Genomic DNA, 25,973 nt, shown 5'->3' with positions numbered 1-25,973 from the left:
AGTGAGAGGGCTGAGGAAAGGGCTCTTGCGGCGGGGACCAGGAAGGCTTCCTACAGCACGCTCCAAAGGCGCTCCCCCTCGCCCAGGTGAAGGCCCCGGAGAGCGCACACGCTTCTGCGTAAGGAGCCAACGCACTGAGAAGCGTAAGGAGCAGCAACGCCGGTCCTGCCACTGTCCTCGGGGGCACCCGACAGTGTCCTAACCAGCACTCCCGAGAACGGGAAGCAGGGCACAAAGCTCGTGAGCGTGACTTACCTCGAAGTGGTTGCCCCTCCAATCAGCAACGGGATCTTTATACCTAATCTCTCCATTTCTTTGGCAACAAATATCATTTCATCAAGGGAAGGAGTGATGAGTCCTGACAGGCCAATGATGTCTATTATTTAAAAAAGAAAAAAAAGACAAATTAGAAGGATGACAGAAAAGGACGAACAGTGTGAAGAGTCATTTAAAAAACTTTTGTAATAAAGACCACAAGACATAACGTGAATCCCCAATTTCTAATTCTAAGAAATCTTTTCTGACTGGGGGTTTCAATGTATTGCTTGCTTTTGGCAGTAGAGATGATTTGTACCTGAAAGCTGCAATAGTGTACTTGCCACAGTTTTGGTAGTCCATGAAGTATTTAGGTATGATGGCCCACACTCGAACACGTCACAGTGTGTCAAGAAACACAAACAGGACGCACAGAAAAAAAAGCCTGACACGACCCGTTCTCCTGTGAGAGAGTGGTCTCCATTCCCACCCACAGAGTGGGACAGCAGTCCCATGGGCCATTCACCTCTTCAACCTCCCCGAGGAAGGACACTGCAGCGGCCAGCGCCTGCCTGTCCCGCCTGTCCCACCTGTCCTGCCAGTCCCCACAGACAGGCGCTGCAGAGGTGCCCGGAGCCCGGCTGCGCAGTACCTGCTTTGTGGTCAAGAGCCGCCTTCAGAATCTTCTCGCAGGGAGTCATGACTCCCAAGTCGATGACTCTGAGGTACAGAAACAGGGCGTGAGAAGACTGAAGAGAACGCATTAGAGACAAACATGAACATTTTATTCAGCCATCAAATACTGCTCGGACGTAAACTTGAATCCCCTGAAATGCTCACTGAATTCTGACAACTGCAGAATTATTGAGTACCTAACCAAATACCAGGCACTGTGCTGAGCTTTTATAAGCAGCTTTATTGATATATAATTCACATAGCATAAAATTCATCCACTTAAAGTATATAGTTCAATAGCTTTTGGCATACCAAAAATAGGTAATATGTAATTTGCCCTTTTAACCATTTTTAAGTATTCAATTTAGTGGCAAATCCTGAACCCACTGGCCCTGGGAACTCTGGTTGAGGGAAGGGGCCCGAGGCCTGGGGAGGAAGTGTGGGTGACGCCCCTGCACCCTCTGGGTGCCGCCACCCTGCCCACCCCACCCCCGTCTCTCCCCTCCCTTCCTGCCACCCCCACCTGCATCTCCACCCTGAGCTGTACTCTGCGCCTGTTTGCTGGAGGCCTTTCCTTAAAGACAGTCTTCTATTTTGCCACTTGAGAGATTAAAAAGAACAAAAATAAATGTTATAGAAAAATGTTAATTTTATAATCATATTTCTAAAGTGCTTATTTATAACAGAGCTGTAAATAAAAACATTTAATTTGGGCTTCTAATTCAGAAAAAATGTAAGCTGCATTAAACACTTCTACAAAAACATCCTACTATTTAAGAATACATAGGACGTAAAAATAAATATTACAGTGAAGTCCCTTTTACTCTGCAGAAGAAGGGCTGTTTCCAGGGGCTGGAGAGGGGAAGCGGGGGGACGCTGGCCAAGGGCTACAGACGTCCAGTCAGAAGATGGGTAAGTTCTGGAGATGTGACACGGCACCGTGAGCATGGTCAACGATGCTGCGGTGTGTGCTTGACAGAGTTAGAGCAGTAAATCTTCAGTGTTCTCACCACAGAAAGAAATGGGAAGTATGTGACATGACGGAGGTGTTAGCTAACGCTGTGGTGGCAATCACATTGCAGTATATAGGTGTCTCCAATCAACACCCTGTACACCTTAACTTACACAATGTACGCCAATTATATCTCAATGACACTGGAAAACGATGTTGTGTATTTTTTATGTCCACACACACGCACGCACACACACTCACATACATCAAGTTGAAAGCCTCTGAGTGAGGTGTGTAGGGGAAGCAGACCAGTGCACCCTTGACTTAGTCGCAGTCACTCTCCTCACTCAGCTAAACACTGTAACATGATGACACAGTTTAAAAGTATTTCATTCTTGGCTACATAGTGCTTATTTTTTATACATACTAGGCAGTTATTTTAAGAACCACTGGTTAAAATATAAATATGCCTCACTATTTGTATCACCAAATCCATAGTTTTTAAAGTACTAGATGTATGGTATCTAATTTTAAATTTCCTGTTGCTATATACCACTTTTTCTTATAGAATTAAATAGTGTGTATTATCTGTTAAGTGGGAAAGTCCGCATTTATCTTTATACAATTATTATTAAAGTGTATCTAAAATCTACTTTCATGTAATCAAGTGTTTGATCAATAATATTTAAAAATATTCTAGCCCTGGCCATGGGGTTCAGTTGGTTGGAACACTGTTCTGTGCACCGAAATGTTGCAGGTTCGATCCCCAGTGAGGCCACATACCTAGGTTGTGGGTTCACTCTCCAGCTGGGGCAAGTATGGGAGGCAGCTGATTGATGATTCTCTCACATTGATGTTTCTCTCTCTCTCCCCTCCTCTCTCTCTCTCTCCCTTTCAAATCAATAAACATATCCTTGGGTGTGGATTTTAAAAATATTCTAAATTATTTCTTAAAAGGAATTTAACTAGAATATTGATATTAGATATTACATTTAAAGTTGTTTAATGTTATAAATTAAATACATATTGCAAAGGAACTGACACAGCACAGAGTCTTGATGCCCTGAGTATGGCCTGCACTTGCTAACTGGTTGTGTGACCATAAAGAAATCACTGACCTTCACTGAGCCTCAGTATTATCAACTGTTGAATGACAAATACAGTAATTGAGGCAGGCAGAGCAGAATCAACATCATTAATTTTTTAAAGGGTAAAAGGAAAAGAAAAAATCAGGAAAAGATAAAAATTAATTTTACAAAAGCACCATAGTTCTGACTGATGTAGCTTGGTTAGGCGTTATCCTACAGCGAAAGGATGTAGGTTAGATTCCCATTCAGGGCACATGCCTGGGTTGTGGTTTGGTCCCCAGTTGGGGGTGCGTACAAAAGGCAACTCATTGATGTTTCTGTCTCACATCAATGTTTTTCCCCCTTTTTCTTTTCCTTCCCCCCTCTCTAAAACTAAGTAAATAAATATATAAAAATCTTAAAAACAAAAATACCATACAGCCCTGGCTGGTGTGGCTCAGCTGGTTGGAGGAGCATCACTCCGTAATCGAAGAGTACGGGTTGGATTCTAGGTCAGGGCACATGCCTAGGTTGCCCGTTCAGTCGGTGGTCTGGGTGCACGCAGTCCCTGGTCTGGCAATGTATGATACCCAGTCCGAGCGCACACAGGAGGTAACCAATTGATGCTTCTCTTCTGCATCCACGTTTCTTTCTCTCTCTCCCTTCCTCTCTCTTTAAAAGCAATTTTTTAAAAATGTCCTCGATATAGGATTAAAGAAAAAAAAGGCCCTATATGAATTGTGAAGTGGTAAACAAACGTTAGTAGTAATAGACTGCAGGTGGATACATCCTTACATCTATTCGAATTCTCAAACTCCACTGCATTGCAAACAACCATGTAATCAGGGCAGGAGATGCCAGCACAAAGGAGCCGCCTTGCACAACCCAGGCCTCGAACTTCTGGAAAGTAAAAATGGCAAAATATGTCTGGCCTGGCCTAAGCAGCCTTGTTTCCAAGAGAACTGTTTCCCAGTGTACCAGAGAGCAGATACTGGTGGCCACGGGACTGATGAGTACGGCACTAGGCACTAGGCACTGAAAACCCGGCTCAGAATAATGCCACTGCGCTATCCGCACCAACAGAAATGCCCTCCCTCTGCGGACGTCATTGTCCCCCTGCCCTCCTAATAAACACCGGTTGCCTTTGTCTCCTAAGCAGAATATCATGTGGCCTTCTGCCCGAATCAGTGTTTCCTGAAAAGTTATTCTTTTAATCTCAATAAATGTTTGATGTCTCTCACTCAGAAAGGCCTTTATATTTTTAGGTTAATAGCATCATAGTCTCTATTGTATCATTCCCATGAAAAATGTGTTTTCTGTCTAGACAGCACTATCACTGTTAGTCCTCTTTATATTTTTCCTCCCACAAAGAAAAACTTTTTTTTATCATTTCATGCAATTCACTGTGTCAGTGACAAAGAATCAGGAACAAGGAGGGTGAATTAGGACTTGGTACCGGATGGTTGACTAGGCTCACTCACCAGCTGGGTGATTCACCCAAGCAGCAGAAGCAGGTTTCACTACCTATGGCACATCTCCGGAGCAAATTCCCACTAGCTGATGCTATGAAATCAAACTCACCAACGCCAAGAGTCCACTGTTACAAGACACAAGACCCAAAGGGGTGTTTGACCTGATAGAGAAGTTTGCACATACACTTATGTCTCGGTAAAAGGAATCTTTGAAGTTTCACCAGCAGATGTTTCCCTAGTTAGACTTACTAGCAGAGACAAGCAGACCTGCAGTGCACAAGTCAGAGGCGCTGGCTGTGCAGGAGGAAGCCGGGAGAGGGGGAGCAGGCTTTCACAGAGGCTGCCACTCTGGAGAAACGCCACTGCTCTCCCAAGTCTCTGAAAACATCATTACTAGAGGGAAAACATTCCTAGTAGCATCCTCTCAGCTACTTATCCATTTTTCAAAATAAAAATTGATAAACACAGACCAACGGGATCTCAAGAATGCTTTATGAACTGTACCTACAAGTCACCTTTTCAAGAGTTCTTACCCCATTCACAGTTGGACATGCACCTGGCCATTTCGCCCGGTAAACAGTAAACTCCTTGCATGGAACAAAGTCAACCAAACCAGCACAATGCGTGGCACACAGCAGAGGACCTACAAACACTTTCAATTAGCTGAGCCAAATTTTAACTAATAGTGATAAAATCAAAGCCAACAACATCAAATCTGAAAAGATGACATAAAGCCGAAATGTCTTACAGGTTTTAGGATGCAAAAACTTTATCCAGATATTTATTCTATAGGCAAAACCTTATTACAACAACCCCGATTGTCTCCCCAATGTATTTATCTTCTTAAAAAGTAATAAATACATTCCGAGGAACAGTCCTCATCTTCGGGACACGGAGAGAACGCTAGGTCTTGACAGGGAGTAGGCAGGCAAGCACAGGTCTTTGTGAGGGTGAGGCGGCTCCCCGCCCCCCAGCCGCCCTGAGAGCTGCTTAGCTGCACTTAATCGGCCTTGAACGCACAGAGGGAGAGACACGCTGGGAGCAGAGGGGGCTGTCCGGATAACTGTCACCTGAGAGAGAACTCTGGGGGCACAGCTGCAGCAGCAGCGTGGCTCTCTTCTCTGCAGAGAACGGAGCACCTTACATGGACCACAGAAGACACTAGGTAGTTACACTGGGCCTTGACTACAAAGAATATGTTAAAATGAGCAAAACATACACTTACTAAAAGGTCATCACCACTCACAAGGACATAACTTCGTGCTGAATATTTATTTGCTATGATGAGATATGTCAGAAATGGATTTTACTTGTATGCATTCTAAAACCAAGCTTCATCATTACCAAGAAGCATGTGTGGTCCTGTTTAAGCAAAGAAAAAAGAAAACTGTCTGGTCAAAGGCTTCTTATAAAACTCTCCTCAGCCAATATCATAAGATTTTGGCTCTGAAGTACGGCAGTTCATTGAGAACAAGAAAATATGCTGCATGCCTCTGGCCATGGGTAGGAGCCCAATGTTCTGGTTACCAGAGTCTCTGGCTCAAGGTCAATTCTCAAGAAGCCTCTTGGGAGTTTTGGCCTTACTTGAATAGTTTTTTTTTCTTTTCTTTTTCTCCTTACTGAACATACAACCAATTAAATAATTACTAACTTATACCAGTTGAAAAGGTGTATTCAGTGTAGAAAAATTCTGAAAACAAGTAAGAAAAAAACTAAAAATAGCCTCTAACATCCGACGACACCCCCCTCCCACCCACTAAAGAATTATCCTGGCAATATTTCTAATTTTAAGTAAGAAAGCAGTTGGAAGCGATGAGACTTCACTTACCTAAAATTATTGCAGCTGAGAACCACTCCAACGATGTTCTTGCCTATGTCATGTACGTCCCCCTTCACGGTGGCCAACACGATGGTGCCGTGGTAAGGGTCCTAGAGAGGGAGGTAAGCCCCCAGACAATGCTGTAATCACTTCACAGCAGATCACCTGGTTCTCTACAGCCTGATTGGCACTGACCCAGGAAGCAATCTAATTCAACTAAGACAACCTCTGGGACAGACCCAGAACTCAAGCCATGCACTCTGGAGGCAGGAGGTTGGAAGCCTGAGCAGCTCAAAGGTGGCTTAGCTGTTTGGTTAGCCTAGGGAGCTTCAACCAAGATCACGGGTTCCACACCTTATAGAGCAGCTTAGGTTCAAATACAAAACAGTCCCATAGCTGAAGGCTATGTCCTGAACCCCCAAAACTGTGTGACAATTTTCACAGTCGGCAGTGAGGGGAGAGGATGAGCTGGTGAGCAGCACACGTCCCATCGGAGTCTGAACCCCCAGCAGCCCTGCGAAGGGGGGCATCTGATTATCTCTTTGCAGCTTCAACACTGTTGCTCTGTGCCCCATCGCCACCCTACCCTCAAAAACAAAGGCATGCAAGGCAAGCAAGATTTTTATAAACACTACATTCGTCTGGGCCATTCACAAACTCAGGTCACTTTAGGAGTTCAGCTCCGAGGGGCCTTAGCTCCCCAGGAGCTAAGCTTAGTGTCTCCCCTGGTGGTGCAGCCACAGAACCGACTGAATCCACATGTCCCATGTGCCGGGACATGACCAGTACATGGGGGGTATTCAGTTAACAGGTTTCCAAAACCAAATACCACTCAACAGCTCAAGGGCAGGGACTAATTACAGTGTCTACTGTATAGTACCTAGCACCTAGTAGGAGCTCTGTAAATGGGCAACAGATGAATGAAAGAATGAACTGATTTTGTCTCGAAATCATAGGCTTTGTTTGAAAAATTATGTTCTTATTAAAATTTTCATACAGCCACACTCAGAGGCAAATCCCAGGGTATGCTGATACTTGGAAGAAGAGAGAACTGCTCTGTATTACCTTCAGTGACAAACACAGCTGAGCCCCACAGTCCCTGCCCCACTCCAGTAAGTCTCCGAGGCCAGCTCCTCACAGGGACCACAGGCCTGGACAAATGACTTGCCTCTTCTTCCACTGTGCCAGAGAGTACTCTAGCTTCTTCTCTTTCTTTTTCCATAAAGGGAATAAGGTGGCCCACAGCCTTCTTCATGACCCGAGCTGACTTTATAACCTGGGGAAAACACAGAGTCAGGCATCTTTGTCAAACCACCCGAACGGTTGCTGATGGACTGGTGCCCACATTCAACAGTGGGCAGGGCAAGGAACAAGTCCTATGGGGAGAGCCCATGAACAACTACCACAGGAAGAGAACAGGCGAGAGACCCAACTCGGCTGTTCCTGTCCTCTGAGCTTTGCACGTTACCTTCTCTCACCTCCAAAGTCCCCCATCGTCTCCAAGCTTCAAGCTTCTCCACCATGAGCTCCTTCTCAGCCTTCTTTCCACAACCCCCAGCATTATAATTCACTTATAATTAAGGTTTATGCTAAGTGAGAACAGGGCCTTTTACAAAATCCATTAAGGTGTGATGAAATTCATGGGGGGAAGTATGACAAGAAATAGGACGCGTCTGCAGAGTGTCGGGGTTTCTCCCTATGAGTAAATTTCCAGTGAAGAAACCTCGCAGACGCCATTAACCAAATGATCCAAATTGACATCACCAGTAACGAGAGAGCAACTTCATGGGCCTCCTGACATGATCTCCAGAGAAGGGAACTACATCACTTTGTGTTACTCTTGCCAAAAGTGAGAAAACTGCAGACAAACTCAAACTGAGGAACTGTCCATATAATAACTATACTGGATTCTTCAAAAGTCACGGTCATAAAAGGAACTGTCAGAGAAGGCAGAGTAAAAGGAAAGCAGGATCATCTGGAACAAAAAGGAAACTGCAGTGGAAAAACTGGCGAAACCCCATTAGGGTCTTTGTTTGATGGCACTACGCCGNATTAACCAAATGATCCAAATTGACATCACCAGTAACGAGAGAGCAACTTCATGGGCCTCCTGACATGATCTCCAGAGAAGGGAACTACATCACTTTGTGTTACTCTTGCCAAAAGTGAGAAAACTGCAGACAAACTCAAACTGAGGAACTGTCCATATAATAACTATACTGGATTCTTCAAAAGTCACGGTCATAAGAGGAACTGTCAGAGAAGGCAGGGTAAAAGGAAAGCAGGATCATCTAGAACAAAAAGGAAACTGCAGTGGAAAAACTGGCAAAACCCCATTAGGGTCTTTGTTTGACGGCACTACGCCGATGCTAACTTCCTGGTTCTGATAACTGCACTACGGTCAAGCAAAAATGTTAACATTAGGGGAAGAAGTTGGGTGAGGGACAGAGAGGCACGTTTTAAATGACATTTGCAATTTGTCTGTAGGTCAGAAGTTTACACAAATGTGAACAGTTGAAAATAAGCCAAATCATGAAAAACCAAGACTGACAAACTTGCGCAGACCGGAGGAGATGGACAAAACAGAGGACGGGACGACGGAAGGTCCCGCTCCTCGGTGAGTGTGGGAATGTGAAGCTATCCTGTAAATGTGTGCAGGTCAGTGTGTGTTAATTATAAAACAATAAACCTATTTAAAAAAGGATGAACGTTATGAAACAATGGGCAATTAACAATAAGGAACAAGTGATTATAAAAAAAGAATGGTGCTTTAATTTTTGTAGGCCCCTGCCCCAACCCAACGGTTCAACATGTACTTGTGGTTGGTAGCTGCAATAAATCAAAAGGAGAGTTCCGGTTTGACTAAAAACATATTTACTGGATAGCACTACTTAAAGTAATAAGACATTTTCAAAACATGCATTCTAAAAGATGAATTCTGGTTGGTCAAATCCAATGTTACTAACACTGACTTTACATTAACCTTGGGTCTTACTTTAACATGGGGGGAGGTAGCTGCTGGGGAGAAGAGGTGGTATGCAAGGTCAGACACAGAGATCAGAAGTTAAGAATTTCCACATGACCTGTAACCTCTACACTTAGAGAAAAACTGAGCAGATCTCAATGCTTGTGAGCTCTTTCAAAATTAAAACCTGAATATACTCAAATGCTATTTGAATATACTCAAATGCTATTTATCAGAAGACAAAGTCTTTTTCTTTTACTTGTGAAAAATACCACGCCCCTCCCCCCATCTTTGCCAACCTGAGGTAGAAACATTTTTCCAGCTCCAAAAAGATCACCGACAACTTTCATGCCATCCATCAGAGGCCCTTCGATTATATTCAGAGGGCGGGGGTACTTCTCCTGGTTTAGCCTGGCTTCCTCAGTATCCTCAATGATATGTTTTTCAATGCCCTACAAAAAAATAGGGGAAAATCACATAAAACCGTGGCTTAAGTCTAAACAGCTAACAAAGAATGAATCATGGAAATACTTCAGAGTACAGGTTTTGGAATCAGACTACATAGTTCAATCCTGGTTTCTACCACCAGCTCAGGGGACTCAGTAAGCCTCAGTTTCCCCAACCACAGTGTCACATAGCACCTGCCTCATATGGCTACACTTAGGATTAAACCAGACACCTGTAAGAAGGGCTTGGGGGCTCTATCGACACAAAGTAAGTACTCAGTAAAAGCAAGCTATAAGTGAGAGAAAGAGCCCAAATAAGTAACGTTCAAATTAATATATGTCTTATCCCAGGGGTTTAACAGATTTTACATTAATGAGTATCTCCTACGAAACCAGCATTTCTCACTGCAGCACCAGGGGCTGCAGAGGGAAGAGTGGGCGGGACCCATGGGGGACATTCAAGCCCACAGAGCCTCCGTCAGCTAATCCAGCTCCAGTGATCAAGCCCCGTCCTGTAGCCTCCCCTAGTTCAAGGGTCTGTGGCTGTGGCCGACTAGTTCCACAACCTTAAATGTGGGAATCTCAGGAAGTTAAAAGTTAAAATTCTACAGCCAAAAAAAAGGAAAAGAACTCTGAAATTCTCCAGATTCACAAATGAGGAAACTGAAGCCAAGAGATCACCCTGCCTGACACTGCAGTTATCAGCAGAAGAGGCAGGACTTGATTTTCGATCGAATCACAGCAACTGGGTGTAGGAGAGCGTTTCTCAAGCTTGGTGCTGACATTTCGGGCTGAATGATTCTTTGTCATGCAGGCCTGTCCTGTGCGCTGTAGGATGTTTATCAGCGTTCCTAGCCCCTGGATCTGGGAACACTTCCCACCCCAGTTGTGACAACCAAAAATGTCTCTGGACACTGCGAAATGTGCCCAAGCTGGAGGATGGGGTGGGGAGGGGTATCTGGGGAGTCTCCTTTGCTGGCAGCTCCTCCCCTGCAGCAACAACATCAGACAAAGATGGGCACCGAGCCCCACCCCCAACTGGCGCAGGGCCCCCGGCGCCCCTTCACAAGGGCTCCCCTTCACAAGGGCTCACCTTCACAAGGGCGTACTCCAGGCGCTCTTCCACAGGGCCACACCTCCACTCATCTGTCTGGATGACCTTCTTCCCGCCTGTGCCATGAGTCTTAAATGAAATTAGGACAGAGACACATACAACAGGTCTTTATTGAACTATCCGGCAGCAAAAACCAGGCCTTTTCCTTTTATACCTCCAGCCCCTGGTAGCGTATCCCGAATGAAGTGGGATCTCCACAAATGTCTGAGGGAAGCAGAAATCTTTTAGGATTTGAACTTTTAGTAGAGGGACAGAGCAAGGTTCCATATTTTCTTTCCTTCTTTCCTAAAAGATAGCCTAGGACAAAAGATTGGCAGGACAGTCCAAGAAGTTCTGCCCCACACCTGATGAGCTTGCAGGGCTCTCAACGGGGAGCACCACTACCCACAGGTACGTGCAGAGGGGCTGTAACGACACTGAGTCAGACAGGTGCTGCCAGGGCATCGCCTTGTCGGGAGGGAGGTGGAAAGGCCAGCTACAAGAGAAAGGGCGTGCTACGGGCTGACGGAGCAGACGATACACTGCACCAGGGACTCTGAGGAAGGAGTGACCATCACAGATGGGTGGAGAGAGACTCTGAAGAAGCTGACAGCTTCGGCAAAGGGACAGAGGTGCAATGATCAGAGCACACAGGCCTATGGCACGACTACACCTAATCTGTTTTCTCCTCCTCATTGGTGGCACCAGCTGCCCAAATGGTAAATCTAAGTATCTTTCTCGAACACCCATCCATTCCTCACATTTCATGGCGCACCCTGTCCTAATGATAATATTGAACACCTCCTCAATATTTCTCTCTACCTGCTTCCACTTTCATAGTCTAAGCAACTAACGGGTCCCTGTAGCCCAGACTCACCTGGCCTCCATGCATCTGCACAGCAGCTAGAGGGACCTTCCAAAATGCAAACCAGGTCAAACCACCCACTTGTGAAGAAATTCCCTGGACAACCCTTCTGACTTTCTCCTGTAGCTTTACCAGCTGCCCTTCCCTGAAAGCTTAGCTACCCTGAACAAGCCAGTTCTTTACGCCGACCATCGTCTCTTCACCTCCAGGCCTACGCATTTGTTCATCTGACACCAATTATTCGGCACCTACCGCATTGCCAGGTTCCAGTTAGATGCCAGCATGTGTGCCCTGGCAGAGACCACCAGCACCACCCTCCAACACCAAACTCAGCCTGGCTAATTTCATGCAGCCTCGGGTCTCACCTGACCTCCTCCACCTTTGGGCTCAGTGTCCCTCACAAGCATTCTCACAGCACCCTGTCCACCCCACCAGAGCTCTTGTCGCCTTGCACTGCAACTGCCTCCACCCATTTCTGCATGGCTCACGAAACTGGGCTCTGCAGGGGCAGACCCTCTGACCACTGAAACCCTCCACATTCAGTGAAGTGCATAGCACAAAACGAGTTCAGTCAGTATTACCTGAATGATATAATGCTGCACAAAAATGTATGCTTCTGGAGCAACGTTTGTACGGGATAGTAGAGGCCAAGTCACACAGGGCCAGAAATCCAGGCTATTATATTTAGATTTAACCCTCCAGGCAACTGTGGGGTCAGGAGTTGGAAGACAACACAGTTCAAAGTTCCAAAGCTGCAGAATTACATTAAAAGTACTATTTTAAAGAGAACCCCAGAAGGAGGAGAATGACTTAATAGTCCATGACGAACAAAGGCCTGGACTATAACGGCAGTAAGGGGAAGGGGGAAAAAGGACTGACGGAAAGGCGTTAAAGTAACAGACACTGTGTAAGAGAAGAAAGCAGTTAGGGGAAGGAACTCCGAGAGTCCAGGCTGGGGCAGTTAACTGGGAGAACGCCAGCCCAAGGGCTTTCTCACATACCAAAGACCGATGCCTCCCTTGCATAACACAAAATCTAAAGAAGATGATCATTTAAAAAAATTATTTGCAACACTATTCACAATAACCAAGACATGGAAGTGTCCATCAATAGACAAATGAATAAAGAAATACAATACATGGAGTATTACTCAGTATAAAGAAAAAGCCCCTGCCATTTGTAACAACATGGATGGACTTTGAGGGCCGTATCCTACGAGAAATGAGTCCGATAAAGACAGACAATACTGTAGGACGTCACTTACACGGGGAATCTAAACCATGAATTCATACGTACAGACTGCTGGTTGCCAGGGGTTGGGGGTGGGAGGGTGAAACGACTGAAGGGGTCAAAAGGTACAGCCCTGGGGATGCGGTGCGCAGTACAGGCCGTTAACATCACTGTACTAATATTTGGAAGTTGTTAAGAGAGTAGATCTTAAGAGATCTCGTCACAAGAAAAACAAATTCATAAATAGGTGCGGTGAAAATTGTTAACTAGACTCATGGTAATCATTTTGCAATGCATACAAATATCAAGTCATATTATACACCTGAAATTAATACTATACATCAAATATAGTTCAATTAAAAAAACTGAAAAATAGCACAAAAATTGCAAACTTCATAGGTTATATATTATGACCTTACTGAAGGGGAAAACTCACAAAACCAGAGCTAAGCGGCATGGTAAGGAGAAAGAAAAAGAAAGAAGGAAGACCTGAAGCTCACACCCACATCACCCGATACACGTGAGCACCAGGTGTTCTGTCAACCACAAAGCAACCGGCTCTGCCCGTGGGATGAGTCTGATCGGTAAAAACAGGGCGGGCTGCTCCAAATCCTCTTGGAAAAAGGACCTGGTGTGTTCACGAAAAAAATCACAGTGTGTAGCACGTGTGGGGCGTGAGGGGTCAAAACACATGTGTGGGAGCCCGCCAGGCCGCAGGGGACCAAGGACAGAGTCCCCCACTGTGAAAATGGTGGAGAGACTTGGTTTCTGGTCCCGGGAGCCGGCGGGTATCTTGACATTTTCCGGACCTTCTCCTTCTCAGCCTTGAAGGAAAGAACAAGATCTTGGCATATGCGTCATGTTCCAAGAAAGTGATAGTCATGAGGACACTGTTATCTTTGGGCTAATGTTCTCAAGATATGAGAACATCTTGCCCTCTTGATAGCTTTCGGGAGTGTACAAACTTTTGTAAAACAACATTGTCCTCAGGCCACTGCAGTTCTGCATATAAGCCAGCAGTTCCTTGAATAAAGTTGCCATTTGCCAGCAGAGCTTATGGTCCTCTCCATTCTTTAAGTCCCTCGCCTCACCTCGTGACCACCCTTGCTGCAGCGGGCTGCGGCACACATGTGACCACTAACAGGGGCAAATGAGGACACAGTGAGGGCTGTGTGAGGATTCCACCCGAGTCTCTGGCGCTGCAGAGAATGAGAAAGACCCCAGTCGACGCACATGCTTCAGGAAGTCAGCACGTGCGGGGAAACGGCACCATTTTAAAGCAGCTATGTCAGAGCACAACGTGGCTTTCCAACTAGTCCTTCCAAAGGACATTTTCCAGGACCTGAATACAGCCTGCTGCACAATTTCACACACGGAGTTAGACCAGACAGCAGATACGCTGGAAGCTCATCACACGGAAAGTTACCAAGAAACCCACCGACCAGTTGCCATGGCCGCCTGGCTACTCCTTGTATCTGCAGCTACTGCTCTCGAGTAGCTTCTGCTTCTCAGAGTCCCTAGGACGACCTGTGTTTTGTTTCTGGTATCAGACTGGACCAGTATCCGGGGGAGTGAACCACCCAAGAGGAAGCCAGAGAAGAACGAGAGCTCCAGAGGCAATGGGCAGGATCAAAGCCAGATCAAAGAACAGAAGATCTTTTCTCCAGAAAAGTATCAAGAATATTCTTGCAATCCAAGGTCATTTAAGAACCATCCCATTCAGAGCAAGGGATGTTTCCAGTCTTTGCCCAAAGGAGTCATGACCTCTATTGGGTACCACTTCATAAAGAAATGCCATGTGAGCGATATATTACCTTGACCCCTTAGACACCAAAAACATTTACTCGTCATGGGTCAGTCAGCACCAAGTTGGGGAATTATTTCCCAATGCACTCATTTATTTCCCTAAAGTGGGATTAGAGGTTAGGACTCTTTCATCCTTTTCAATATGTATCAGATAAATACATTAATGGCTGCAGACTTCTTCATTTAATCTTCATGTAATACAGGGACAATCATTCTCTTATAAAGAAAAAAATATTCCCACCCCTATTTTCCTCATAATATTCCTGCTTTTCATGCTCTATTTGTGCTCAGTGTATCCTGGGGATTATTAACGCATATCTGTTTTGTTATTAACAGATACACTTACGGAAACAGAGGTCACCCTGATTGTAGATCACCTACCTGACAGTGCTTTGTAGTAAGTCCTTGTGGTTACATTAAGAGAGAGGTGATTTCTTACATGACAACTGTTAAGCTCTTAAAGTTGCTATTAGGATTTCTCAATTATGCTGTGCCCCAGGGGCAAAAACCTCTTGGCGGCTCAGCGCCATGTACATAAACAAAACTTGTGAACAAATGCTAAAAGTGAGCACAGACCAAAAAGAATGACTGACATAGAATACGAAGCCCACGAAACCCTAAATGAGACCAGTCTTACAAATGAGGGGCCCGGTTTTCCTGAGTGGGAGTGCCGTCTCATCTGGACGGCAGAGAGAGAAGAAACGAAACATTTTTCTGTGGGTTTTAGACACGTTCTAGCACACTGTCACGACCGGAGAGGCCGTGATGCCCTTTTGGCCTTCAACAGAGCCCTTAGCCAGTGATAAAGGAGGGCCGCCTGCCAGGTGGAAGACAGACTAAGACAAACACTGAATAGTGTTTCACACCCATGTCTTGATGTTCAAAGAATAGTAAAGGGTTAAGTACTTTGTCTACATGAACAAAAGCAGCCAAGAAAATGAAAAAAGACATGGAGCAACCATTTCTTATGGAATAGGCTGAAGCAGAACTTGGTTACATTTGCAGTGAGCGAGACCAGAGACATTCTGTCTTGGGTCCCCATGAAAAATGGTTTTAAGAAGCTGAGCAGAGGGCCACATATTCACGCAGTCTGAACTTCAGTCTGACGCCTGCACTGACCAGCAGTGCCCGCAGCATCATGGATGAGACATGAGACAAACTCACATGGACTACCGAGTCCTGTGGAGGAAAAGGGCCAGCACGGCTGCTCCCTCAAGGGGGGGGAGCCTCAGAACGGCCTGGCCGCCCTCTCAAGGGGAGAGTGGCTTGGAGCAGCCTGGCAACTCTCTCTCAAGGAGAGAGAGCATGCTGACCCTGTCTAGACAGCCTTTTATTGGGATTTTTGCACAGGAGTTCAGGTACAACTTATTAATCATTGTCATGCAGTAAACAGTAGATAGTACACAAAGAACCATTAGGGCTTGTCCTAAGTCAGGGTCGGTCAGCTAAAAGGCTACAGAACTTTGGGAACATAAATTATTTTTATGCTCGGGCCTTTATCATTTAACTAAAAGCATTCTCAGCAAAACAGCTCTCACAGGCTTGTTAAGAATTCTTTATCTTGCCAGATCACCCAGGCCCTGCCCTAGATGGTGAAAGGTTGTACCACCTTCCCCAGCATGGGTCTTCAGGCTTAAGTGGATTAGAGCCAGGAAGCACTTCTCCCAGAGGTCATGGGGACTTGGGCTTCCTCAAAGCCGGGGGCAGGGAGGGGCGGGGAGAAGGTGAGGATCCATTGCTCCCTCTTTGTTGCAGGCCCCCCCAAGTCCCTCCATGAGGGCCTCCCAAGTGATTGTGTCTGGCCTAGGTTGCCCCTCCTCTGAGGGTCTCACCTGTCTCTGACCATCTGACCATACTTTGGGGGCAGGGAGATGAAGCAGGGGCAGCGTTTGCTACCAGAGACAAGCTTTGTCTCTTTGGTGGCTCGCATTCCAGAGATGGCTCACAGCCTTAGACATGGGAGACGGTTTACAATTCCCGCAACCAGGCAGAGCGGTCCCCAACAGCAGTCAGCTCGGCGGCTGTGCAGAAGGCTCACCATCACGAGCAGTCTTGGAAATCTAAAGAGTGCCACCCTGGGTATGGCGAATCAACAGTACGGTTCGCCCCAAACCGTCCTACCTTTCTCACAGAACAAATGAATGCTCTTTGATGGAGGAAGGAAGGATTGATTTTAACATGGAAAACATTAACAAAGGTGGCAACATACATAAAGGCATTCTACCACTTTCCCAGCCCGTAGGAGAAAAGTGTCTTCCCTTGCATCACTTTCTGAAGTAAATGTAAAACTAAGGTTTTTTGAGGTAAAGATCTCATCCTTCCTTAAACTGAATTCTAAGAAACAGCACCATGACCGACATTTAATGTACCTAGGACTGCCCAATGCAGAATAAGTAGGAAACAAAGAACTAATTTTTAGATCAACTATTGTTCTCACATCTATTTTGAATGTGTACACACCTCAAGCCCTGAACTATAGAACCCCGATACAGATGAACAAGACCCTAACATAAACAGGTGTACAAATGTAAACATGTAAGAGCCAGGTAATTCTAGCCATGTAAGAAAATCCGAAAGAGCCAATTTAAATTGTGAGGTAGAAAAATATCTAATAGAATAGAAAGATGTTCCCAGCATACCACTAAATAAGTTACCAAACAAGCATCTAGGGTACAGTTCTATTTCTGTAAAAAATATGAGTGTATATGTGTGTAGACATACCTATGAGTACACATTTTGGAAAAAAATTTTAAAAAAAACAAAGAACTATGACAATAAGATTATAACAAACTCTTGACAGTATCTGACTTCGGGTAGTAGGATTATGAGTAATTCTTATTTCCTTCTTTTGTTTATCTGCACTTTGTAAGTTTTCTAGAATTATGTGACTTTGATATGAATTTTATAAGCATAAATTCAGAACAGCGAGCAGCCTACACGCGGCCCACCTGTCCGTTCTCGCCCTCACCAGAGCACCGCCCCTGGAGCGCTCTGTAAAAAGCTTCAATGATCCTAAGAGTGATGAGATCCTTGCTTCTAGTCTACAACAAAGGTCTAATACCCACACATGAGCAACAAATTCAAAAACAGGAAAGCCTCCCATCAGAACACCTTTGCTCTACCTGGGCATAATGTAACAGCTTCTCAGTGGCCTCGGGGTCTTTATTCCAGATGAGATCTTCACAGAGCTGGAGAAGTTCCTTGTGGATATCGTCATACACAGGGAGGCTTCCAGCATTCACTATCCCCATGTCCATACCAAACTAAGGGCAAGACAAAGCAAAGTGAGAACTCCCAGTGACAGTCCCCCAGTCAGGAGTCGGCAAACTTGGTCTGTTTGGGCCAGGTGGAAAACACATTGGGCCATGGTCACTGTCAGCGGGACTCAGCCACTGCTGTCGAGTGAACACACCACAGACCATACACGAGTGGCTGTGGCTTTGCTCCAGTAAGATTTTATGCTCAGAAACTGGCAGCAGGCCAGAGTTGGTCTGCAGGCTTACAAACCCCTGCCCTAGGCAAAAGCTGGTTTCCAGGGAAACAGGAGTTTCACCATACCTTGATTGCATGGTAGAGGAAAACTCCATGCATTGCTTCTCGAATGGCATCCATTCCTCGGAAGGAGAAGGACAAGTTGGAAAGACCGCCACTCACTCTAGCTCCAGCTAATGTTTCCTAGTAAAAAAATGTAAAATGTGAAAGAAGCCCTGGCTGGTGTAGCTCAGTGGATTGAGCACAGGCCTGTGAACCAAAGGGTTGCCAGTTCAATTCCCAGTCGGGGCACACACCTGGGTTGCAGGCCAGGTCCCCATCTGGGGACTCACAGAGGCAACCACACACTGATGTTTCTCTCCCCCTCTTTCTCCTTCCCTTCCCCCCTCTAAATAAATTTTAAAAATCATTTAAAAAATAAATATATTTTAAAAAATAAAATGTGAAAAGATCCCCCTATTTTGCCAAAAGGGGCAAGGACATCCCTTATATTTTATATCTAAAAGTGGAAAGAAAAAGGTTCAAGTTTGAGGCTCCCATCACATGTTATACCAATGTCAAGCATCTACGTGGAACTGCCGGCTGATGTACAAACTGCCTGAGTGGGAGACGGCTTCCACAATCTGCTGGAACCTGACCATCCCGCTTCCTGTCACATGCTCCAGAGACACGCATGCACATGTGCCCAAGCTCCACACCCAGGAAAGTTCGCAGCAGCACTGCTCACAGTGTCCCCGCACGGGACCAACCAAATGCCAATCAGCAGCGAGGAGTGTTAACTGCGGAAGAGTCCCACGATGGAACGCTGTATGTTAACGAAGTATAGCTATACCCCAATCAATCTTTAAAATGAAGGTGGGTAAGGAAAAATCTTAGATTTAAGCTCAGAAACAGGGAAAACTAAGCTGTAGCTCTCTATACAGTGATTCTCATTATTTGTGGTGACTAAGTTCTCTCAAGTCACCAGAAACACTGAAACCACTGCTCCTGAAACACTGAAACCACACGGAGTTGGGTTCCTTAGGCCCTCCGGTCCCAAATGTCCATCACCTGATCAATATGTGACCTTGTTTTATGTGTGTTCCCATTTCAGGACACCTGTTTAATACACCTCGTTGATTCACCAACCTTGAGCTCACGGCCAACAGCATCACAACTCGTGTCTGAACAAAGCCTCCCTAACACCTGTGTTTTCTGCACAAGGCACCTCCTGCCGCCCGGCTCTCGGGAGCACAGACAGCACTGCAGCCCCATGCGCAGGGCCCACCCCCCTTACAGAGGGGAATCTACCCCCTGGAAAAGCTAAAAATCAGCAAGTACAGCACAAAATCACTGTACTTGTGTCCGTGAAAAGGGCACTTGTTCACAGAACGGGTGCTGAAACAACAACCAGACCATGTGTCCTGCTTGACCTCCTCTGGGAAAAGGTGGGTTGAGCCACTCTGTATAAGGAGATAGCCAGGAAGAATGGCAAAGGCCCCATGAGTATTGATTTGGGGTCACGGGTAAAATTTACTGAGGAGGTGAATATGCAAACATAGAATCCATGGCTAATTCAGGCTGACTATACAAATACAAGTGATAAAAGTTTTGAAGAAAAAGCAACAAAACTCAAGATGAGGGTGCAACCAGAAAGAGACACAGGCCATAGCCACATTCTATTCATGGCCTAAATGGGAGCTATTATATGCTTTATAATTAATTATTATTCTATTTTTATATATTCTGCAATATGTGTTATATTTCACAGTTTAAAATGACATATAAAAAAGAAATAATAAAGGGCCCTTCAAAAAACCATTTTACTACCTAAGAACAGTAATATCAACATTCCCAGCCAATAAGTACTCATATATACATGATATTCAAACTATTCACTGGAGCCATGTGGTCAATTTGACATCCTGAGTAGGAGACAGAAAATACCTGTACTTACTTTAATGACTTTTGTTGCATTGATATAATTAACAGCATACAAGTTGTGTTCTTCCATCCCAGTACCAATGGTGAGGATGTTAGGGTCAAATATGATGTCATTTGAATTAAAGCCCAATTTTTTCACAAGCAGATGGTAGGCCCGGGTGCACACTGTGATTTTGGTGTCTGTTTCTGTCGCCTGGAAAAAGGAACAACTGACTGTAATTTAAGCAGAAAAAGTGTTATCTACAAAAACAGAGGCACATTGGTACTGCAGTACTAATGCTTGGATTTCATAAAAATCCAAACGCTGAGCAGCTTCTCAACATTTATCAAATTTTCTCAAAGGAGGAACTGGTTTAAAGTCCCTTTGTGTTTTCACCAGCATGACAGCTACACTGCTTCTGTAAAAATCAAATCTTACACTCATGGTATATTAATAAACAGGTTTCTAAAAAATGCACACACGTGACAAAGACTCAAACACTACTAAAGAAAAAATCACAAACAAGTCCCCCCCAAGCCCCCTGCAGAGCTTTGAGCCACCACCCGGGCCACACGGCCAGTGCTCTCTCGGACCTCCCTACACGTGTGGGTTCAAGGACACATATGTGCTCTCCATCTCCATGGCTGGTTAACACAGATGGCCTTAGGCCGTGCGTACAAACTGCACTGGTACAGGTCTTCAGAACACTGGCCCTACAAAGAAGAGCACCCTCTCAAGACCCAGTCGCCTTCCATCCTCCCTAGACTCAGGGCCGACGCAGTCCACCGTGGCATTTCCTGCTGTGTGCCCCCTGGTCTCCTCCACTCTCCCACGCTGCTCCACAGATGAGTGGTGGAGACGGAAGGAGACAGACACAGACACACAAGGAGGCACGCTAACCGCACGCTCTGCCGTGGCTCCTGCCAGACAACTCAACACCAGGCCTGGGTCTGGGGACCAAGGACGGCCTCAGACCCTGCCCTCTCTGAGGGAACCTGGCTGCGTCTGTTTCCTACACACTAAGCAGTTTAAAAATAGAGCTTCTCAGATAAAGAAAGCCTAAGAACAGACACACTCAACCACGCAACCCTTACTGGGGAGGGGTGACCTCCCCTAGCCACTACAGAGGAGGCTCCTAAAATGCAAAACTATGTCAGATTCTCACAAAGTTCAGAGTGCAGGGGGAGGAATGCGAGACTCATCTCCTAGGTTAGGGTTCATTACCTTCAGCAAGGTAAAAATAAAGGAAAACTAAGAACTACTGCCTTCAGTTCCCTAGAACTATTAATTAACACTATGGTGTATGCCATACTGGAAAACACAACATATGCAACTAAAAAACAGCATCCACTTATCAAAATTCAAGGAAAAGGCTGGTTATAAAATAAAAATCTAAAAAATCACTACCAAGCCCTGGCTGGTGTAGCTCAGTGGATTGAGCGTGAGCCTACGAACCACATGATCGTGGTTCGATTCCCAGTCAGGGCACATGCCTGGGTTGCAGGCCAGTTCCCAGCAGGGGACTCACAAGAGGCAACCATACATTGATATTTCTCTCCTTCTCTCCTTCCCTTCCCCTCTAAAGATAAATAAATAAATAAATAATCTTTAAAAAAATCACTACCAAAAGGAAAACTATGTTTAAAAAAATATAAGCCATCACACCAACAAAGCAACACAAAATACCTAGAGCTTTCCTATTTAAGTAAAACTATAAAACTTGATTGAACAGTGATCAGAAAGACAGAGCATATTCCTGAATGACAAATCTGAATAGTGCCAAGATACCAATTCTTCGTTCTTTTCTCGGTTAAAATTAATTAAATTTTAATCAATATCCCAATGGGGCTTTATTTCTCCATAAACTGGAAACTTATTTTCAAATAATTTTAACATAGGAAAATGTGTTGAATTTAATGGGTGCATTTATAGATGACACTGATTATTCTTTGATATAATTTACGCATGTGCATATAAAAAAATAATGCAATCTATTATTACATGATAATTATATTTCTAGGAAACCTTATCAAAAACTGTCATATGAAAATAATCATTTCAACTAGTAAAGGAAAATTACATATAGAGAGTGAGTAGTGATAAAGTTATTCTTTCCAAAGAAATTTCAACAATAGAGGTGTTTTGTATTTTGTTACTTAGCGTTAAAAATAACGGGTGATCAAAATAACATCAACAAAAAACACAGAAATGCCTCCGATCTGCCTTTTACTCCAGAGCCTCAAGCCCAGCCCCTCTGCCACAGCTGGCTCCGACCCTGCAGTTGCGTCTGGAACAAGGATCGTAACCATGCACCGAAGACTGCAGCCAGACAGTAGGACAAGGGAAGTGAGTTCCCTGCTTTGTTCAGCCACAACAGTGGTTTTCATGGCAAAGACCGGCTTTCTCCGTATCAGCGGGGGAATCACGGAGGCAGAGCAAATCAGTTGAACTCAATGGAAAGAGGATAGGCCTTAATACCGAAATATCCATATTGTTGGTTTCTAAACGTTGCAAGTGTATGAAATTTTTTGGTTCGGTCATAATAATTTTCAATACCACAATTCTATAATGAGTATGCATGTCTATAAACATAGGGGAACATTTTAATTAGGAAAAAGAGTCCTTAAAATGCATCTTTAATTCCATCTTACTCTAACAGTTGTCTTCTTTACATTTTGCTCGCCTTTATCAAATGTAGTTAAATATAGCCATATATACAGTGTCTACCTAATTTTTCATTTTATATTCTTAATTCAGATTTGTAAGCACTCATGCTGCTTGATAATTACTAGTTTTATTTACCATTCCAACAGAGTAATGTAACATAAGTAACCGATTTCTCTTCAGTTGGGCATTTAGGTCATTATACCTTCAATAAAGATGGTGAGAAAACTGCATATATAGCATTCTTGTGCTGCCAACCCCTTTTATTGAAACAATTTCTCAGAAATGAGATCATCGGCACCAAGGACACAAATGTCGTTCTCCCCTGGCAGGTGTTACAGAGCCGTCCACGAGCACCATCCCAGACCAGGCCGCGCCCCCCGGGGAGGCAGGCTCTCTGTGGCCCTGGCACAGAGCCTGCGCACCTCTCAGTTTACTGTCACCAGCCGGAAGGGAGGAAACATTACTTTAATATCGCTCTGATTTGCATTTCTTTCATAACTGGCAAGCTAAAAGTTTTTCCCTACACTCTTATTTGTGGGCACATTCTGACTGCAATGGGGACAGCCACTCTCTGACAAGACCCAGCACCAGCCTGCTCACAGACAAAGCCTGGGGATAACCCAGGTCGGGGACACTTGCATCAGTCTCCAAGTAGGTTCGTCTCCTTCTGGACAGTTGACCTTGGCTCACAGTGAATAGGACAACAGCTACCCCAGGTGGCGGCTGGGAGGACTAAACGAGATGAACTGCTGGTGGTTTTGACCAAAGTTTACGTGAGAATCATTTTAAGACTTTAAAATTACAGAAGCCTAGTCTCACCCCAGACCACAGGCGCTGAAAATCGAGCCCAGAGGGTGTGTGTGTTTTTTAAAAACCCAGGCAGGGCCCACCCGTCCCTGTGGGAGAGCTTCCACTTCACACTCAGGTTAAGCAGGCAGTTCGCTCCAGCCCACACCAGTCCTCTCTTTCAGAGCTGACCCTGTGCCCTGCTGCACTGAGAAAACACCATCAGACCGACAGACACCCAGCAGCTCCCGGCCTGCCTGCCATCTGTGCTCTCACCCCTGCCTGCCAGCCTCCTTTCCAGCACTGCGAGCAAGCCGCCTCCCTCCTCTCCGCACACTGACTGCCACCCCGCTCTGCTCACAAGGGCAGGGACCTAGCAGATGCCCCCTTCTCTATCGGATCATTCCCAGCAGCTTACAAAACAGTTTGTCACATCATCTGTCTACACACACACAGGCCCCCACACATCCTTTCTTCACCTCGTAGCCACTTCTGGTCTCCACCCTATTTCTCTCTTCTTCTTTACAGTCAAACTCCTCGAAAAAGTCGCTTATACCCGCTGGCTCCAATTCTCCTATCCTCTCTTGAACCTACTCCAATTAAGCTTTCATCTCCTTGGAAACAGGACAGCAAGAACACTCACTACCCCATTTCTAAATCCAGTGGTAAATTCTTGGCCGCCTCTACCAGATCTACCCACAACTCTTTAAAATAGCTCATCGAGCCCTTCTGGAAGCTTGTTCTTCACTCCCAAGACATGCAAACCCGCCCTCTGGCCCCTCTCCTACCAAACAGGCTGCTCCGCCCACCCCCCACGTAGGGCCTCCTCTCCTCTCCACCCTCCAGCACAGTGGCTCCCACACTTCCTCAGTCCAAGGGCCCCTTTTCCGGAGCCACCACTCTGCTGAGCTCTGTCACCCTGCTTTAAACCCCATCTACATACAGACCACGCCCAAGACAGGGACTCTATCTCCAGGCCAGACCGTGCTCATGAAACCCAGAACCACCTGCACAACAGCGCACTCCACATGCCGCCATAACCGTGGCCCATCCTCACCCAGCCCAAATCTGCTTCTCTCAGTCTCCTGTCCTTTCAAGTGCTCTGGTCAAAGACCCCTGAAACTATCCCTGACCCCTCTTCCTTTCACAACCCACAGCCGAAGGTGAAAACAAACCCCACGGGCTCTACCTTAAAACATATCTAGAAACAACCATACATTGATGTTTCCTTCCTCTCTCCTTCCCTTCCCCTCTAGAGATAAATAAATAAAATATTTAAAAAAAAAAAAAACATATCTAGAAACAGACAAGCAGAGCAAGTGTCAGAATAGGAAAATAGAAGGGAAACTGGATCACACTGCCCAGCAGTGATCAGCCTGCATGAGAGCTTTGACGGGAAGCTGAAAAGTTTTTCTTGAGACATCCCATCACCATTTATGCACCCTACTGAGTGCTGAGCCTGCTGGAGCGAAAACGAAATTTGTGGCTCACTGCTGGAGAATGGGCAGGTACCAAACAACTTAAAATTGTAACTGAGTTAAATCCTGTCTCCCTCCTCCCAGAGTCTGACTCAGCCATGCCAATGCATGACTGTGCTGGAATAATTGATGACGTTCATTCTAGCAGAATAGATTTAAGAGAGAGCAATATGTATTGGGAAGGAAAGAGAACTATTAACCTCCAATAAAAAAGAAATTAGGCATGCAACAGAAATTTTAATGTATTAGAATTACAGGTGACTGTTATACGCTACCCTGGGCATCAGGAAGAAAACACTGAAGTGGCCAGAGGATCCGGCCAACTGAGCAGCGAAAGAGGCTGCCAAAGGAACATTTATAATTAACATCTTTGGTACCTTTTCTAGACTTGTCACAATTCAACCCTGAATATTCTACTGCAGACTTAGAGAAAACTAGGAGCTGGAGTTTTGATGACATACTCAACAGTAAATGAAAAAATAAGAAAGGAGTTATACTGCTTCCTGAACATTTAGTGGAGGCAGTCATGAGAAGCGTCTGCAGGAGGCCACTCACTACGGAAGGGCCTCATTAACCAGCCATAACTAAGGCTGCGGGTCCTGGAATTTCTAAAGCCGTATGGAAAACAATAGCCAGGCGTGTTGCGTGCCAAAAGAACAACCCCAAGAAAGATCCCCATTAGGAAAAAAAAAAGGGAAACAGTACCAAGGACAGTGTCTGTTTGAGGACTGGCAAAGAGCCTTTATCCAGACACTGAGGCCCGAGGATGAAAATACTTGTTAGTCACACATTTTCAGGATGGTAGAGGCCTATCCTACCAGAACTGAGAACTTCTCAGAGGTAATGAATGAAAGCCCTACTGAGGAAAACAGTCCCTCACTGTGGCCTACCCACCACCATCCAGAGCGATGACAGAGATGCTTTTGTTTCAGGAATTACACGGAAGAATTAGTAAATTTATAGGAATCAAGTGGAGACTCCACACAGCATAGAGACCTCAGG

The 25,973-nt window shown here is 45.3% G+C and overlaps 1 protein-coding gene across 3 annotated transcripts in view; it reads right to left on the bottom strand.

Annotated features, from left to right (window-relative positions):
• Positions 1-25,973, bottom strand: part of MTR (5-methyltetrahydrofolate-homocysteine methyltransferase) — a 102,987-nt gene that overhangs the window by 26,854 nt on the left and 50,160 nt on the right. For all 3 annotated transcript variants that reach the window (XM_037037350.1, XM_037037351.1, XM_037037352.1), the window contains exons 16-24: positions 20,074-20,253; positions 18,204-18,320; positions 17,768-17,908; positions 10,745-10,834; positions 9,505-9,657; positions 7,409-7,516; positions 6,250-6,350; positions 908-975; positions 256-376 (exon numbers count right to left, since the gene is read on the bottom strand). In XM_037037350.1, coding sequence (XP_036893245.1) covers positions 256-376; positions 908-975; positions 6,250-6,350; positions 7,409-7,516; positions 9,505-9,657; positions 10,745-10,834; positions 17,768-17,908; positions 18,204-18,320; positions 20,074-20,253 — 1,079 coding nt within the window. The remainder of the gene's footprint in view (positions 1-255; positions 377-907; positions 976-6,249; positions 6,351-7,408; positions 7,517-9,504; positions 9,658-10,744; positions 10,835-17,767; positions 17,909-18,203; positions 18,321-20,073; positions 20,254-25,973) is intronic.

This window comes from Sturnira hondurensis, unplaced genomic scaffold (genome assembly GCF_014824575.4).
Source record: "Sturnira hondurensis isolate 20B ecotype Veracruz unplaced genomic scaffold, ASM1482457v3 Scaffold0022977, whole genome shotgun sequence".
NCBI lineage: Eukaryota > Metazoa > Chordata > Mammalia > Chiroptera > Phyllostomidae > Sturnira > Sturnira hondurensis.
Note: the sequence above shows the minus strand (reverse complement) of the source record. Positions and strands in the feature narration are given on the sequence as shown.